We start from the raw sequence: 18,055 nt of genomic DNA on the forward strand, positions 1-18,055 counted from the left end.
AACCCATCAGGGCAGTGTGTTGCATACACAAGACACTTTTGATGCTAAAATTGAAATTTCAAGATCCCCAAGCTTCAGTGAGGCAATCTTCAGTGACTATTTTTTATGTTAGTAAATAGAAAATAAAAAAGGAATGCTGAGGCCTTGGTCCTTCCTTGAGCACTCAGTTCTTTGAAATTACACCTGCAGCGAAGCACAAAGCTCTTCCCTAGCTGCCCATCACAATTCAGAGCATCAGCTTTTCATTTTCCGGTGCTTTGTTTACAGACTATAATATATAATATTTCATTTATAACACACGCCAGTTTTGCGACATTTAAACAAATCTAATAATTGGATTAATTTCTTTGTATTCTGTATATTCTCATTATTTTTGCCTGGAGGTCTCAGTGATACTACTACATGAGTAAAGAAACAATTTCACTTTGCTTATTGTGAGAAAAGGCCAGATCTGCGAAATCCTTTCTCTGAATGTTTTTTTTACAAAAGGTATTTTAGAGACAGACCATTACCTTTTATATATTAAATTCTACAGTCAAATTCAGGGCATTTCAGTAACTGTATAGACTCTAAATTATATATTTAATCCATAATGAAAAATACAAGTTAGTCTATGAATTATATGGCTTGAGGGAGCAAATATTCATAATTAGTTTCTGAACATTTTGCAACCACTGCACTAAACTCAGCAGTATTGTGTTTCTCTGCCTGTTTCATCCTTCACATCTTCCAGGAAATGAAAATGCAGATAATCTCTGCCTCACCTTGTAACTTTGAAATGGTTACAATGTTGGTAGTTCTGATTTATTTACATTCTGTACTTTTGTAACATTTTCCATTTTGTAATCCAAAATCAACTTACATTATTTGAACATCAGATATTGCTTCACCATGATGAATTTCCCCTTCCCACTCCAACAGGATTTCAGTTAAAATGACTGTTTCACAATGCTATGGCCAACTGGTGACCTTATCACCTGGTGGAACACTCTTAATGATCACATTACTGCCTCTTTCAAAATATTTTACTATTAAAGAGATGTATACATTATGTACGTATGAAAATTAGTGATTATAATTAACTCACTGAAAGTGTGGAGGATGACTTCAAACACAATTTTCCCCATGGCTACTTTTTCAACATTCTCATCAGGGTCTGATAAGGATTCAGTAATTTCCTAGCTAACAAATGATTCCATTTTCATTCTTTAAATCACAATGTGTATAATCATACATGAACATGAAATATTAGCAAGGATAATATCCATTGTCTCCAGTGAATTTTCCAACCTAAATTTCTACTTAGAGAAGATAGAAATAAAGACGAATAAAGCTGAACTTAAGGCTATGATTTGGTTAGAACAAACTAGCTTTCTTCCCACAATAACTGTACTTTTCTTCTTACCTAATTTGTCTCATTTTATAAGAGGTAAATGGCAGCATCTTGAATATTCTATATTGTTTCCTTAGGTGCTTCAAATATCAGGAGAGGCAGGGAAAACATGGAGTAGACATACTTCTTCCTATTCCTCCTGCTAAATATAGCTTAAAAAAAAAAAAACCCTCTGGATTTTATATATAAAACAAACATAAGACCCTGAATGGTAGAGAGAAGGGCCCAGCCCAGTTAGGGACTTTACAACCCAGAGAATGGCACAGTAATGAATTCCCTGGCTTTCTTTTTGCCTCATGTATCCTAAACTGGGTGCTGGTGAAGTGAGCAAACCAGAAATACCAAAGGTCACAGACAAAAAAAGCACAAGACCCTTCTCTTTCTAGCCAAAGGACCAGGAAAGGGGCAACAAGACAGAAAATTCTTAAACAACACTGCAGTCAAACACATAGAAAAGATTGGTTCCACCCCACCCCTGTCAGCGAAGGCAAAGGAAGGAGTTTAGACTTCCACTCTTGCCCACAGGTAATGAGGTACAGCCATTCCCACAATGTCACTGGAGACCCCATGGGACGCTGGGACTTGCAGGCCACCCTGCTACAATGAGCCATCCCCATCACCCACTGGGGTTGTGTCAGAGAAGGTTCTGTTGGCAATAGTGGGACCTGCCCCTTGCAGCACCCGTGGAGGCCCAGTGAGAAGGAGCAGCAAGGCACCGCTCCCTGTCTCAGCCAGGGTGATGTCAGTGGTAGCCTGGGGGGGAGCCTGAGCTTCTCCCTGACCCAACAGTAATGAGAGCTCCTCCCTCCCCTGGGGTGTCCACAGAGGCTGAGAGGAGACCGGGCCCTTCCCCTCCACCTGGCAGTAGCAAGATGGCACTCTCACCTTGCCCCACTGACCCGGTGTCCTAGGAGACCTGCCAAAACAAATTTAAAGAAGATTCGGTCTCATAATAACCAAAATGTCCAGCAAGCAACTGAAAATCATCTGTCTTACCAAGAACCAGGAAAATCTCAACTTGAATGAGAAAAGACAATCAGGAGACACCAACATAGAGATGACTAAGGTGTTGGAATTTTCTGACAAGGATTTTAAAGCAGTCTTCCTAAAACTGTTTTGATGGGCAATTAAGCAAGCAATTTAATGACCACTTTGAAATGAAATGAAATGAATTTCACAAAACGAAAACATGGAAAGTCTGCACAAAGAAATAGAAGATATAAAGAAGAACCAAACGGAATTTTATGACCAAAAAATAGAATAACCAAAATAAAAAATTCTATGGATGGGCTTGTTATGGGTTAATTATATCTCCCAAAAGGGTATGTGGAAGTCCAAACCCCAGTAACTCAGAATGTGACCTTATTTGGAAATAGAGTCATCGCAGATGGCTTAAGATCCTTTAACAGATATCCTTTTAAGAGAAGGACAAAGACACACAGAAAGAAAACAGTCACATGACAACCGAGGCCGATAGTGGAGGGATGCACCTATAAACTAGGAACACCAAAGATTGTCAGCAAACACCAGAAGCTAGAAAAAGCAAGGAAGAAGTTCTCCCATACAGGTTTCAGAGGGAGTATGGCTCTGTCAACACCCTGATTTCAAACTTCTAGCTAAACTTCAAACTAGGACAATTCATTCCTGTTATTTCAAGTTTCTCAGTTCATAGGAGTCTGTTATGGCAGTCCTAGGAAACCAATCCAAGACTCAGCAGCAGAATAGAGAGGACAAAGGAAAGGATCAATGAACTTGAAAATAGAATGATAGCCCAATTTGAACAACAAAGAGAAAAACAGACAAATTGAAATATAAGTGTCTTTCTGGTCAGGAATCATAAAGGCCAGAAGAAAGTGGGCTGAGAGAACTATTAACTCACTATCCCAAATGCAGTGATAACATCATTCAGGGAAAAAAGAAAAAATCAAAATATTCTCAAATGAAAAGAAACTAAGATTATTTATCACCAGCAAAACTACCCTAAAAGAATGGTTAAAGGAAGTTCTTGAAATAGAAAGGAAATGATAAAAGGAAGAATATAAGGAAGGAAGGAGGGAAGGAAGGAAGGAAGAGAGAGAGAGAGAAAGAAAGAGAAAGAAAGAAAGAAAAAGAAAGAAAGAAAGAAAGAAAGAAAGAAAAAGAAAGAAAGAAAAAGAAAGAAAGAAAAAGAAAAGAAAGAAAGGAGGGAGGGAGGAAGAAAGAAAAAGAAAAGTAAAAATGGTTAAATGTAATAGACTTCCTTCTCTGGGCTTTTTGAGTGTGTTTGACAGTTGAGGCAAAAATTATAACATTGCCTCATACTGTTCTCAAATTCTATTATCAATGGAGGAGGATAGAGGAAGATAAGTTTTCTTCAATTCACTGGAACTGGAAAAATGTTGACGGATAAGTTATGTATGTATAATGTAATACCCAGAGCAACCACTAACAAAAGCTACACAAAGAAATACATTCAAAAATACTACAGACAAATCAAAATGGAATTCTAAAAAAAAAAAAATGCACAAGTAACCAACAGGAAGGCAGGAAAAGAAAAGAGAAATAAAAAACGGAGGGAAGAAACAGAAAAAGATAGGCACAGACTAGCGTTGGCAAGAACGTGAAGAAGTGTAAATGGTGTAGCTACTTTGGAAAACAGCTTGGCAGTTTCTTGAAAAGTTAAATATAAATTTACCACATGACCCAGCCATTCCACTCATACTCTAGAGAAATGAAAACATGTCCACACAAACACTGATACATGAATGTTCATAGCAGCACTGTTGATAATAGCAAAAAAGTGGGGAAAACCCAAATGCCCATCAAATGAGAAATAGGAAGATAAAATGTGGTATAGCCATACAATGGAATACTATTTGACAATAAAAAGGAATGAAGCACTGATATGTGCATGAACCTGTATGAACATAGATACACAATATCGATAAGCCTCAAAAACGTGATACTAAGTTAAAGAAGCCAGAGACAAAAAACTTATATTGTTCAAATCTATTTATGTGAAATGTCCAGAAAAAGCAAATATACAGAGACAGAAATTAGATTAGCGGTTGCCTGGGGCTGGGATGAAAATAGGAAGTGACTGAAGGGACGCCTGGGTGGTCAGTCGGTTAAGCGTCTGCCTTTGGCTCAGGTCATGATCTCGTGGTCCTGGGATTGAGCCCTATGTTGGGCTCCGAGCTCAGCAGGGAGTCCGCTTCTCCCTCTCCCCGCCCACCCCCCACTTGTGCTCTCTCTCTCTTTCAAATAAAGAAATAAAATCTTTAAAAAAGAAAAAGAGAAGTGACGGAAGATGGGCTCAAGGAAGTTTTGGGGGGAGATGGAAATGTTCTAAAATTGATTGTGGGTGATGGTTATACAATGCTGTGAATGCACTAAAAATCTTTGAATTGTACACTTAAAACCGGTGAATTTTATGAGACCTAGTCATCAAGAAAACTGTTACAAGGGATCAAGGAATCAGGGGAGGCTCTCTTCTCTAGGGTGGATCTAATTTTTTTTAATTATGGTAAAACACACATACCATAAAATTTGCCATCTTAACCATTTTTTCAAAGATTTTATTTATTTATTTTAGAGAAGGAGAGAGAGAGAGAGCTCAGGTGAATGAGTGGGGGTGTGGCGCAGAGGGGGAGAATCTCAAGCAGATTCCCCACTGAGCGCAGAGCCCGACGTGGGGCTTGATCATGCAACCCTGAGATCATGACCTGAGCCAAAACCAAAAGTCGTACACTTAACTGACTGAGTCCCCTGGGCGTCTCCCATCTTAACCATTTTTAAGTACACAGTTCAGTAGCATGAAGTCCATCCACATTGTTGTGCAACCATCGCCACCGTCCATCTCTCTAAGTCTTTTCATACTGCAAAACTGAAACTCTGTACCCACCGAACAGTAACTCTTCATTTTAACTTAGAATTGCATTTTATCCTTGTGGGGCAGGTCCAGGAAATTAAGTGCCTGGTGTTGTTTCAGATGCAGGAAAAAAGCCTTCTGAAGCTACCAAACGGTTCCAAAATATGTTTAACAAAAGACAGATACACTCATTTCACACCCAAAAATACCACTTTATTGGATGTTGGGTATTAAATGAGAAAACACGACCCCTGGCACAGAGTAGATGTTAAAGCCTAAAGGTGCTTCCTCTTAACTTTCAGCGGCTTTTAAAAATAAGATTAAATCAAATTTTAAAACAAACACTTTTTCAACTCCTTGAAGATATATGTGTTTATTATGAAAAAGTATATTTGTAAGTGTGATAGATTTTTAATTTCTTGAGGACTGAAGCTGTGTATTATTATGCTTATATGCCCCCTGAGTTCCTAACATAGTACTTCCACTGCAGAAAACATTCATTAAATGTTATTGATTTGATTTTATCATTAAACTGCTATAAAACAGAATTTCTATCTTATTTGTAGCGGAAAAAAATAGGGACCAAAATGAACTATCCATAGGAGAAGTAGTGATATCTCCATTCATTCATTCAATATTTTTTATTCGACATAGAGGTCGTAAACTCTGGCTAAGGGATCGACACCATAGCATTAACACTGATACAACCATCACCTACCACCACCCCTGTCTTTGGGCTTCTTCCCAGAAAATGGGAAATTACTGTGGGCAGAGTCACCCCAATCAAAATCCCAGACGGGGAGAGAGGAAAGAAAAATATGCAAGCAATTACAATGTAATGAGATTAGTACGAAAAATTACTCATGAGGAGCACCTAATTTGAACAGGGAGAATCAGGAAGGCTTCCTGGAGCAGGACCCCTCAACTTAGACAGTGGAACGAGCCAGGGATAAAGGAAGGGATAAAGGGAGAGTACTTCGTGAGGGAGGACATGGTGGGTTTTGAGGAAATGAGAGCAGGTCAGTTTGGCCAGAGGACAGAGAATAAGCCAAGCTGAGGCAAAGCTAAGCTTGGCTGGTCAGTGTCAGATCGGGCGCTCCCCACTGACTGCAGCGTGGAGCCTGGACGGGAGGACAGCTACTAGAAGCAGAAGAGCAGTAACAAGTCTGTGGGGGAAGGAAGAATTGGGGCGCCTGGGTGGCTTAGTTGGTAAAACATCTGCCTTCAGCTCAGGCTGTGATCCCAGAGTCCTGGGATCGAGCCCCAACAGTCGGGCTCCCTGCTCAGCGGGGAGCCTGCTTCTCCCTCTGCCCCTCCCCCTGCTTGTGCTCTCTCTCTCTCCTGCTCTCAAATAAATAAATAAAATCTTTAAAAAAAAAAAAAAAAGAAAGAAAGAAAGAAAGCAAAGCAAAGCAAAGCAAAGCAAAGCCTGCAGCAGAGGTCGTGTCTGTGGGAAGAACGAGATCAAAGTTACTGATGTGTATCCTTTCCCGGTGCTCAGTCACAGAAGGTAAAGAGGGAGAGAGGAGGAAGACCCCAAGAGACTTCAGCAAGTTTACCGGAAGGGGGTGGAAATGCACTGACAGGGAAAGGGCAATAAAAAGAGGGCGACAAACATCATCTTGTTCACAATTTTACCCAAGGCCACTTCTGGTCCCAGTGTGAGTTTAATATAGAATTTGTCCTTTTCCACAATGAGTACTTAGCAAAGCCTTTGAAAAGTGTTTCAGAAGGTCTCAAAAATTATCCACTGGAGAGGCAGGCTCTTGGCATTTAACAATGCCACTGTTCAAAGATGCTCTTTCCTTGTCCTTTTCATGGCACTTGAGGACCTTTGGGTGGAATTCTGTCTGAACAGTGTGAAAATATCAAAATAAAGCCCCACAGAAAGGCCAAGCGTGGCTGCCAACGCCATCTCCCACCCCCACACAGCCACTCACAGACCCCCAGCGTCTCTCTCAGAGACGGGCAGCAGAAAAAGAGTAAATTCTACAGTGTTCCCAACTGGGTTTCCCCAATCAGAACAACTGTTCTGTTAGGGGGGTTAATAATCTTCAATTCCAAAATCACACGAATTTCCCCACTTGGGACAGTATAGTTGATATCCAAGCCTTACTACCAGTAAAGAACGCATAAACTGAGATACACAACCCAACTCTTCAGAAAATAAATTAAAGTCCCTCCTAAAGGGCCCTTAAAGGGAGTCAGAGACACCCACCCTCTGTGGGAGGGTGAAAAGCTTCTGAATGAAATTCCATTTCTGGAAAAGAAACTAAAAAATAAGAGGCCCGCTCGCATCTGTACCCATAGACTCTGCCTTCCCTCCTATTGCAATGGGCGAACTGTGCATGCCCTTATCCAAATCAGCCCCTCCCTGACACCTCAGAACCCAGCCCCTGTCTACTCAGGGATATGATCCTAGCAATTTTCTCTCTCTCTCTCTCTCTCTCTCTCTCTCTCTCTCTGTCTTCGGCACCATCCATTTTCCTTTTGCTCCTGGATCACTGCCAACATACAGATATCCACCACCCAGGGGTAGACCAAAGGTGGGAGAGGGAGGGGTCAGCCCCGGATGCAAGCAATGAGATGTGCATTTCTGTAGAAAATTTACAAACAAGAATGAAAATGACTAAGTTAGTCTGCTTGCTCTTATCACCACGTGCTGGCAATCCAAAGCAATGTCTGAGATAAAATGCCCCCCCCCCAACTCTTCATGGGTATAGTGTTCTAAACAATTCCTACAATTACTGTTGAGTTTTAACAATACATATGTAAACATCAAATCAGCACATACTAACTTCTTAGCATTTAATGAACATTGTAGTCTACATAGAAGTTAATTTGAAAAACCCCGCGTTCTACAGTTGGACCCAGGACACTTGTGGACTCAGATATCCATATTCATTTTGGGAATTCATAACAGTCCAGAGTCGTTCAAACTTGCTTCAGGTGCAGTTCGGGTCTTCATTCCCTTTGGTATTACAGATTCCTGGGTGTAACCATCGATTCACAACGAACAATGATTGTAAAGATGAAGAAATAAAACTTGAGTTACTTCATTTTTGTCATTCTGCGTGACCATTTAGAGTTGCTATTTGTGTCTTTAAATTTAAAAGAGTAAAACAGTGACACACACACCCCCCCCCGCCCCGTTGGCTCAGTCAGAAGGGCATGAGACTCTTGATCTCAGGGTTGTGAGTTCGAGCCCCATGTGGGGTGTGGAGATTACTTAAAAATAAAGAAATAAACTTAGAAAATAAATAAGAATAAAAGAGTGAAGACAGAGTGTGTATGGCAAGATATAATATTTTTGCTTGGGAAGTTTTTGTTTGGTTACTTCACACATGAAATATTTATTGTACTTAAGTAATAGGACCTTTAAAATTGAAGTTTATCCTTCTATCTTAATCATTAATTATTTTAAAATTGAAGAAGGAATTAAGCAAATAAAACATTAAATTAGCAGTTGCCTAGATTGTACCTACTGCAGGTATTTCTGTATTATTAAAATTCATGTATTAGTTACTGGACAACTATTTACATAGAATGTTATTACACCAGACTGTAACACAGAACCAAAGTACAAAACTGTTGGGTAAATATAAAAACTACTGAATAAATGGTTGTGTTGTTTTCATCCTGCAGGGAACTTGGAGGAATCTGGTGGGTGTTCACAAGATTGTGAAACCAGTAACTCGTTCGTAATAGTTCTAAATTTCATAACAAAATCTGAAGTGAGATCTCCACACCAACATGAAATAACACTGGCTGGTGGAACCTAAGCAAGAAAAATTTTTACAGCAAAACAAGAGACGATTAAAGCAATGGCTGCGTAATGCCTTCAACACCACACGCACAGTTAATGGAAACTCTGAAGCACGTAAGCGGGCGCATCCAAAGCACCTGATTGAAACAACGCAAGATTCAGATGACATGGGACCGAAGAGTTGACAAGGAATTATTTTTGAGAAGTACTGGCAATGAGAAAGAGAAGGGAAATTTTAGCAAGAGTCAACATCAATCAGATTTAAGAAAACAATGACGAAAAAGATGGAAACTACAGACACTACTAAGACCAAGACCAAGACTTTGGTCTTAAGGGGGAGGGGTGTTAAAAAGATCTCATCCTCACCAGCTACTGTCCTATGGTTCCTATTTACAGCAAAGCTCCTCAAAAAAGCCAACTACTCACCGTCTCCACTCCTACTTGAGTTGTCTGTCAACGTCACCGATGATTTCCACGTTCCTAAATTCAATGGCCAATTCTTACTCCCAGCTTATAAGATCAGCAGCATTTGAGGCAGCTGATTACACTTAGTCTAGCTAGCTCCTCTTCCTCCCTCTCCTTTACCGGATCATCCTCGTTTTTCTGACCTCTAAACTTTAGAGTCTAAAAGCCCACTGCTCAGATCACTTCTACTCTTCATGCTCACTCTTAGGTGGTCTCACCCAGTCTTGCAGCTTTAAGTACTAGTGTCTCTAAACGTCCCATCTCTGGCCCAACCCTCTTTCCTGCCTGGTGTATCCACTTGGATGTCTGTCTGATAGGCATTTCAAAGTCAACACACCCAAACCTGCATTTATTTCTGATCTTTCTCCCCAAACTTTCTCTGCTAACATTCTTCCTCTTCTCCATAAAAGACAGCTCCCTTTTTTTAGTTGCTCAGGCCAAAAGTCCGGGAGTCAGTTTTGTTTCCTTCTTTCCCCCGCACTGGGAGCCAATCCAATCCATCAACACACACTGCTGGCTCTGTATTTCAGACGTGTCCAGCCATAGTTCATCCCCGAAAACCACTCCCAGTCACCACCACCTCTCACCTGGGTTACTGCAATAGCCTCCCAACCACACGCTGCTTCTGTCACTAACCCCGTCTACATCCATGCAATCATCTTAACATGTAATTCAGTTCCTGTTGCTCACCTGCACAAACACTCTAGTGTCTCCCGTCTCACTCAGAATAAAATCCAGTCCGTCCCCAAGACCACAGAGCCCTGCATGATCTGCTTCCCTCACCCACCACCTCCCTGATCTCTCCCCCAACCATCCTCCTGTTCATCTGCTCCCACCACCCAGCAGCCATCTGCCCTCCTCGGTATTTCTCTGATAGGCCCAGCACACTCAGATTTCAGTGCCTCTGCCCTGGCATTTCCCTCTGCTGGACACACCCTCCTCTGGGAGATCTTGGTGACTCGCCTCCTCGCTTCTTTCAGGTCTCTGCTAGAATGTCATCTCATCAGAGAGGACTTCCCTGGCCAACCTATCTAAAACAGGTTTCCATTTTCTGCCACTCTGTTGCTTCACGCCCCCCCCCCAGCAATGATTGCATCACAATATCTGTACTGTTTATTGTCCAACTTCCCCCCCCAATTAAATATGCTCTACAGGAATTCGCTGTTTTGTGATTGCTTATCCCAAATGCCTAGAAAAATGCAAGCACATAGTAAGCACACAATAAACATTAGAGTCAGCAAGACAATGAATTGGAACAATGGTCACATAGCTTTTTGAGGTGATTCAAAGTGACCACTTAATGCAGCCAATGTCAAGCCAGTCTTCTGTACTTCAGAGTATGGAAGGCACCTTTGGGGACACCTGAAGTGTTTAGCCACATTCATATACTTACTCATGCTGTAAGATTTTTGGAAATACATTGTTCTAACAGGCTTTATAAGAAAATGACAACACCCACCCAGAAAGATTTCTGAAAGACAGAGCCCATCTTATAAAGACAATGTTAATTACTGGTTTCTGAGAACTACACAAGGTGAAGGCTGATCCCTGAGTTAAGGCGGTATGGAATATTCTCCTGGCAACATGTATTTGCTTACCTCAGAACCTAAAAGTACAATCCTGGGCTAGAGCTTTTTACAGCCCACGTGCAAGTTGATATACATCCACTAAAAGATCAGAAGTCAAACAGGATGGATTCATTGTAATATTTTATAAATATTTTAAAGTGAGCAGATTTAGAGTTTATTAACTCTCATTAAACAAAAATTGTTTGAAATCTGTTGAGAAGGAAGGCACCATTTTTCTGTGTCTTTAGTACTTAGAAATGTTTAGAGATAAGCATGGTATTTAAATCTCTAGGATGTGTAAAATTGTATTCAACAGCATTTTTAGACAGGGCATTAAGAATACTTAAATTGTTTGTCTACTGCATTAATTTTAATTACACTCCACTGGATTCACAATGCTTTGAAATGCTTTACAAAATGCCCCCAAGATCTTTTTATTAATCATAATACAAGCACCACCAAACTCAAATGCGGGTTCTTCTAACTCTGGGTAGCGGCAGCTTGCCTGTGAGCGCCCTCTTCTGTCTCAAAAGTATACCACAAGTTTCATTACGTGGAATTCACAGCAATTCTGGGTAGTACAACATGGGCTTTTCAGGGAAATGTCAACACACACAATCATATTATTTAAATATGCTGTCCTCCCACCTGAGATTTGTCAGACTGTTCTGGAGCAGGGAGGAGGGGAAGATGAGGGGAAAGTTGCAACCCCAGATGTTAATGGCAATTTGCATTTCATTCCCGGGAAATCTCTGAGAAATAAACTTTCATCTTTTAAAAGATGGAGCAACTAACTAGTCTAATCCATTTTCCTTTTCCTTATAGACAGAACATGATTTTAAAGGCAGAATAGTACCTGCAGGTTTTCTGTAAGGTATTCTTGGCAACTCAACTATTTGCTTTCTGATTAGCAACCTGTCTTGCTTTAAAAATTAACATACTGTCAAATTCATATTTAGATGCCAGTTCTAAGCAGGAATGTATTAATACAATTATAATCAGAAAAAATCTCTTGTTTCATGTAAACCGGGAAAATATACAGGGAATGAGGTTGAGCCCCATGAAACTGCCATCGAGAATGGTTAAATACTGACCACAACACATCAAATACACCCAGCCCTGTGCTTCGGAAGCCTGGATAAAAGCACAAAGAGGGTCTGAGAGAGACACAGCACAAGGTAGTGGAATCAGGGTGTGTCTACACACAAAGCGGGCAGGGTAGCCTGGGTGGAGTTGAGACAAAACAGGAAAGAACTGGTTGATGGGAATTTGAGGAATCTGATTACAAATATAATCAGTTTATGCCATTTGATTCTCTTGTTGTTCCTGCAGAACTGGAGCCAAACCCTGTTCATTCCAGTAGTGGTTAACGCGGTGCCCACTGATCTGGCTGCCATCAAGTTTATTTTCCGATGCCGTTTTGAGATTTAACTTCTCTAGCTAGATAAAAATTGAATTTCAACACATGGCAGCTTTCTTACAAAAAAGGCAGGTAGAGAGGTTGTTAAGATACATTTTCCCATCTTTTATGGCCCCCCCCCCACCCAACACACACCTTATCTGAAATATATTCTGTACAACTGCATAAAAATCATTTTCTAAACTGAAAAAAATTTGCATTAAATGAACATCATTTCTATAATACTAGTTGCCAATGTTTGAAAATTCCTTAGGATTGTCCTGTGGACAAAGTGTGTATGGTTGTCAGGAAAAACTGGGAAAGACTTTTGACAGCAGGCGCCCTATTAGCTCATTTTTTCAGGTTACCAACACCTTTTGTTTTCTTTATTTTCCAGCTCTGTAAATTTTAGAAAACAGATATTAATGCAGACGATCTTTGTCTATACAAATGCAAATAAATTGTGTGGGGGCAGGGTGAATTGATTATTGATTATTGCCCTATGGATAGATCCATTTTGCATCTATTTGTAAATTGATTTCAGAATATTGCCTGTAACTGTATCTGCTCTTTGAATCGTCCTTAAAAGCAGCTGTAACATCTTACCAGTTCCCTCATTAGCTAATGAGTTAACTAAAACCTTGGGCACATACTCATATTATTTCTTTCTATGAGAGTAATGACTAGACCCACTTTTAAAAATCATCCTTTAACATCACAGATTGTAGTTTGATGGTGTTATTTTTCCAGGATGTGCCAAGATGTCACGTTCACTGGACTCCTTAATAATGAAGCCATACACATTTGCCTGAGAGAGAGTCAATTGTTTAAGATCCTTGAAATTGATTTCATACCTTAAAAAGAAAAAAAAAAAATAGCCCCAGACCTTGCAAAAAAAGATATAAGTCCATCGCACAGCAAGAACCATTTGAAATACATCTTTAATTTTAGAAAATCAATATGCAATCTACAAAATACTTTGTTACATGATTATTAAGGCTCAATCTGTTTTCTATTTGTATTGATATGACATAAAAATCATATTTTGAGTAAGACATAATAATACTTAGTTATTATTAAGGAAGGCCTTCTAACTGAATTTATAAGAAAAAGGGCTGTATCATAAGTACAGCTCCAGAATGAAGAAAACTAAAACCCTAAAACTGTCTAATGTACAAATCAGGTCAAAAATTCCAGCCTTTATTTATGGGCTGGAAAGGAATTATTTTTATACATCTTTAATGGATCAACTATTTGTATTCCCATAGAGAAATGAAATGTACTTAAATTCAGACCTGTACAACTGATAAGGCAACCATCAAGTCATGAATTCATTTACATGGTTAATATGATCCTTTGACGAGTAAGGCAACCAGATCAGAACAAGGAGAGCAGAACAACTAGTCTCAGACTGGTCAACTCCTTGGAACTCCACCATGGTATCCATCGAACAACTGATCCCCAAACGGTCAAACTGATCAAGGGTGGATCTAAAGTACTTAAATTAAAATGTTAGAAAGAAAGGAGTAGTTTCTCCTTCACTCACATCCTTCCTCCTTCCCAACCTCAAAAGCAGGGATTTTGCGGTTGTTTTAAAGATTATCATTTACCTTCTGGCGAAGGTAATTTCACTTCTTAATTTGTAAGTCTAAGTGAATCCTACCAGATTTTTCACTTAGAGCACCATGGTCACATATGACCTTCTGCCATTTCTGAGGTCAGAAGAATTGTATTAAAAAGCCTCTCCTCCCTTCACAGAATGTTAATTTAATGCTAAGTAATGAATATTTAAGGATCCTAATAGATGTGCAAATTAACAATTATGCTGGAGCACCCCGCTGTTCATGCTATCAACCTTTGCATTGCTGCAGAAACTCAGTTTGGGCTTCAGTCAGCCTTTTGTTATTCTATTTTCAACACTGAATCTTGAGATGCTCCTGAAGCCTGGATGGCAGCTGGGTAAATGACCCGAGCAGTGAGGTACCCACCAATACCGGGCAACCTGTGGAACATGAGAGGGTTGACTCACTGGACCCTTTGCTGGAATTCTTTGGAGGTGTAAATATTTATTAAGTTCATCTGAAGCAGGCTCTGAGTTCCTTATGGGCAAGATGCCATAAAACAGATTTAAAAGGAATGGCAGTTGTTAACCCAGCTGACTTCCTTAGGATCATGGAGCAGCATGGGGTCTAGCCTGACTCCATATTTGTTCTGAGCAGGACTGAAGTCACTCCAGAACGTGCCACACCAAATGATGAGGAAAGATAGTGGAATTTTTTTTTTTTTTCTGAATGACACACACACAGATTCGGCCTCCTATGCGTCCACTTACTGTGGATGAGTTCCATAAGGAACTCATGGGCAGGATGCCATAAAATAGATTTAAAAGGAATGGCAGTTGTTAACCCAGCTGACTTCCTTAGGATCATGGAGCAGCACGGGGTCTAGCCTGACTCCATATTTGTTCTGAGCAGGACTGAAGTCACTCCAGAACGTGCCACACCAAATGATGAGGAAAGATAGTGGAATTTTTTTTTTCCTGAATGACACACACACAGACTGGGCCTCCTATGCATCCACGTAAGTCTCAAACACATGACCACTACAAGGAATGCATCAAGTGAAAAAGTGCAAGACCAATTCATTTGAACAGCCACCTTTCGCATCCTTTGTTTTTAAGGTAAAATAACAAAGAGCAATAAAATCCACTAACTGATACGGACCATTAGATGTTTGTTTTAATCTGTTTTTGAACAGATTAAAATAAATGTAAATACAACATTAAATAAAACATATAACATCAAGTCTGTGGGCCAACAAATAAATGCTGTTTGGAAGAACATTATGTCATTAGCTTTGACTCAAAACAAATCTGGTAAATAGAGAAATACGCCTCCTAATCACACTTAAGATTCAATACAAATTGAAGGTGTATTAATACCCCAAGGAGGACTTTGTTTTTCCAGACTAAAAAATATGTAGAATATGGAATTCATAAATTTTAAGTCTTACCTTTCACTGTAAATATTGAAAGAATATTATAAACAGAATTATAACTGCTAATACCATTGGCTTTTTATTAGAAACCAAGCATTTACCTGACTTTGAAGAATAGAAACGTCACCTCTTAAAAATCCAGGTAAAATAATCTAGTGTCTTTCATTTTCTTTATCTTTTAAAGAGAAATACTCTAAAGTAAGCAGAATTAGCATAAATAGCATGATAGCAGAACCAGCATAAAATAATCATAATATGATTTAGACTTCTACTCAAGAGAGGCTTGTGTTAATTACAAATAATACTTTTATCAAAAATACATTCTTAGAGTCTGTACTTTTGGGAGATAGTATTCATGAACTTTAAAAATTCATCTCTCATATACATAAATATTTTAACTAGTGTCCAATACCATTCCATTCTGAATCTCTCCAAGCAAAAGGCGGTATGTCTTAGTGACTTGTACTAAAATATGTATATCCACAGAAATAGCTTCTTTGCAACACACACCAGAATACAAATAGAATTTGAAAATGCTAACACCATGGGGGAAAGACAGGTACCAAATACAGTCGATGATTACTCACCAATGTAGTAAGAGCACAGGAAGATAAATTACTCAAAATTACAGATACTTCCACATCTCCATTTTAGCCTGTGGTTTCAGCATCATCCCACACCTAGCCACATTCCAGAGATGAGCAAGAGGAAAGATTGAGCATTTCGGTTTATGTCTCCTTTGAATGCCTCGCCCTCCAGTAGGTGGTGCTAACAGAGCAAGAAGAAATGGGGACCAGAAGACGATAAATATGGCCCCCAGGTGATCCAGAGTGCAAAACACTCAGCCACTGAGTAATTAAAAATCCAAAACCCTTTCGCCAAGCTGGCTTCCCATTAAAACTTTGAGTTTTAATGGGAAGCAAAAACATCATACACATGTTGGACACATTTTAGATGAAACCCCTGGAGCACAAACATATCAAAAGCATAAAATATTGATTGTTTGGTTTCAGGTCTTCACTTCTCGAAACACGGCCACTGGATCTGTCCTAAGCCCTCTATTCAGAAGTCATTTCCAGTACACAGAAGCAGATCTTTGTGTGGTTTCTGTGAATTACATATTTGAAAAGTGAGTCATCATTTACTCTTGCTACTCCTACTGAGTTACGCAGTCACCAGTTTTATCTGGGTCTTCTCCATCGATTTTAATCCTCTTCTTTTCTATTTCAACCTGTATGCAAAAGCAAAACATGACAGCATTAACCAACACAGCATTAACACTGCTCAGTCCTACTGCGCGCATGACGCAAGGACTGAAGCCACCTCATCCTCTGGACACAGACGCAGTGCCCCCACTGTCTCATGCTAGCTCCTAGTGAGGCAGCCTGCTCTCCTCTTGGTCAACAGAGCCCCCCAAATCCTTCCCTCTAGTGTCAAGTCTTGAAGAGGACTGAAACTCTCCTCCCTTCTAAGTCAGACAGAGGGTTTATAAAATATACACAGAATACATATATCGATAAGACATTTAGGGTCTTGGCTAGACATGTGATCAATTATACCCCCAAGTATCACATCTGTAGCCTTTGGCCCACGTGAGATTTATAACCCACCCCAAATCATCTCATTAAGATGAACTCATTTACAAGCTAGTAAACCAGCTGGACAGAACCATCTACCTGCCACTCATCTTTTTCATCTCATCTCAAATGTTACCTCCTCACAGAGGCCCTCCTGGGCCACATGAAATAAGCAAGCCCTCCATCATCCTCTATCTTGTTCCCCTATTTTATCCTCTTCTTAGAATCCGTCCCTCTTGGAAACTCTTCATCTGTTTACAAATTATTTTTTGTTCCTGCGCTAGAAGGTATGCTTCGAGAGGACAAGAACCTGTCTCTTGTTCATGTTTGTGTCTCCAGCATCCAGGGTGGTACCTGGCACTTTGAAATTGCTCAATAAATACTTATGAAATGGAAAGTAACATTTTGAAACTGACTGTCACCAAGTGACGAGCAATTAGTAAATGCTATTCAAGCAGCAGAGACTTTGTTATGTAATTTTGAGCTGTCCTCTAAAACAAGAGGAAACTGGAACAAGCCATGCATAGGAAAATAGGTATAAATGAATTCTCCATTGTACTTGACCCGCATTTCAGTCACATGTAATACTTATATTCCTAGTGTGACCGGTCAGGGTCTCCAAGAAGCAGTCTCTGAGATGGAGACTGGTGTGCAGAAAGCGTACTGGGGAGTGCTGTCGGGGTCCACGCCTGTGGGGGAAGAAAGGGGAGGGAAGGAAGCAGATGGAAGGAGTTGGGCTGCAATGCAGTCACTGGAAAGGCTTCAGCCGATCCCCAGGGTGAGCTGGAGCTAGGAGGGCTGCAGAGTTACCCCCAGCGGAGGCAAGAGGGTCTTGATACACCTGCATCCACGGAAGGGGGTGTGATGGGGGGCAAGGCAGCTGTCTTCAGCAGGGCAATTCCCAGCTGCTGGGAGAGTTAAGTCCCTTGGTCCCAAAGAGGCTGCACACAAGGGCACTCACTCATCATTAATTTTACTAATAGGGAAAAAAATCACTGGGCCCAAACACATAGGATTATAAACAGATGGTCCAAAATAAA

At 40.1% G+C, this 18,055-nt stretch overlaps 1 protein-coding gene across 2 annotated transcripts in view; it reads right to left on the reverse strand.

The window, feature by feature from the left end:
- Positions 1–18,055, reverse strand: part of STON1 (stonin 1) — a 114,469-nt gene that overhangs the window by 52,708 nt on the left and 43,706 nt on the right. Inside the window, exon 4 of one of the 2 annotated variants that reach the window (XM_032411010.1) lies at positions 12,918–16,669. The exons of the other annotated variant lie outside the window; for it this stretch is intronic. Within the exon in view, the coding sequence (XP_032266901.1) occupies positions 16,595–16,669 (75 nt within the window). The 3' untranslated portion in view covers positions 12,918–16,594. Of the gene's footprint in view, positions 1–12,917; positions 16,670–18,055 lie in introns of those variants that run through there. 2 annotated transcript variants of the gene reach the window in all.

Source organism: Phoca vitulina, unplaced genomic scaffold (genome assembly GCF_004348235.1).
Source record: "Phoca vitulina isolate PV1807 unplaced genomic scaffold, GSC_HSeal_1.0 scaffold12, whole genome shotgun sequence".
NCBI classification, from domain to species: domain Eukaryota; kingdom Metazoa; phylum Chordata; class Mammalia; order Carnivora; family Phocidae; genus Phoca; species Phoca vitulina.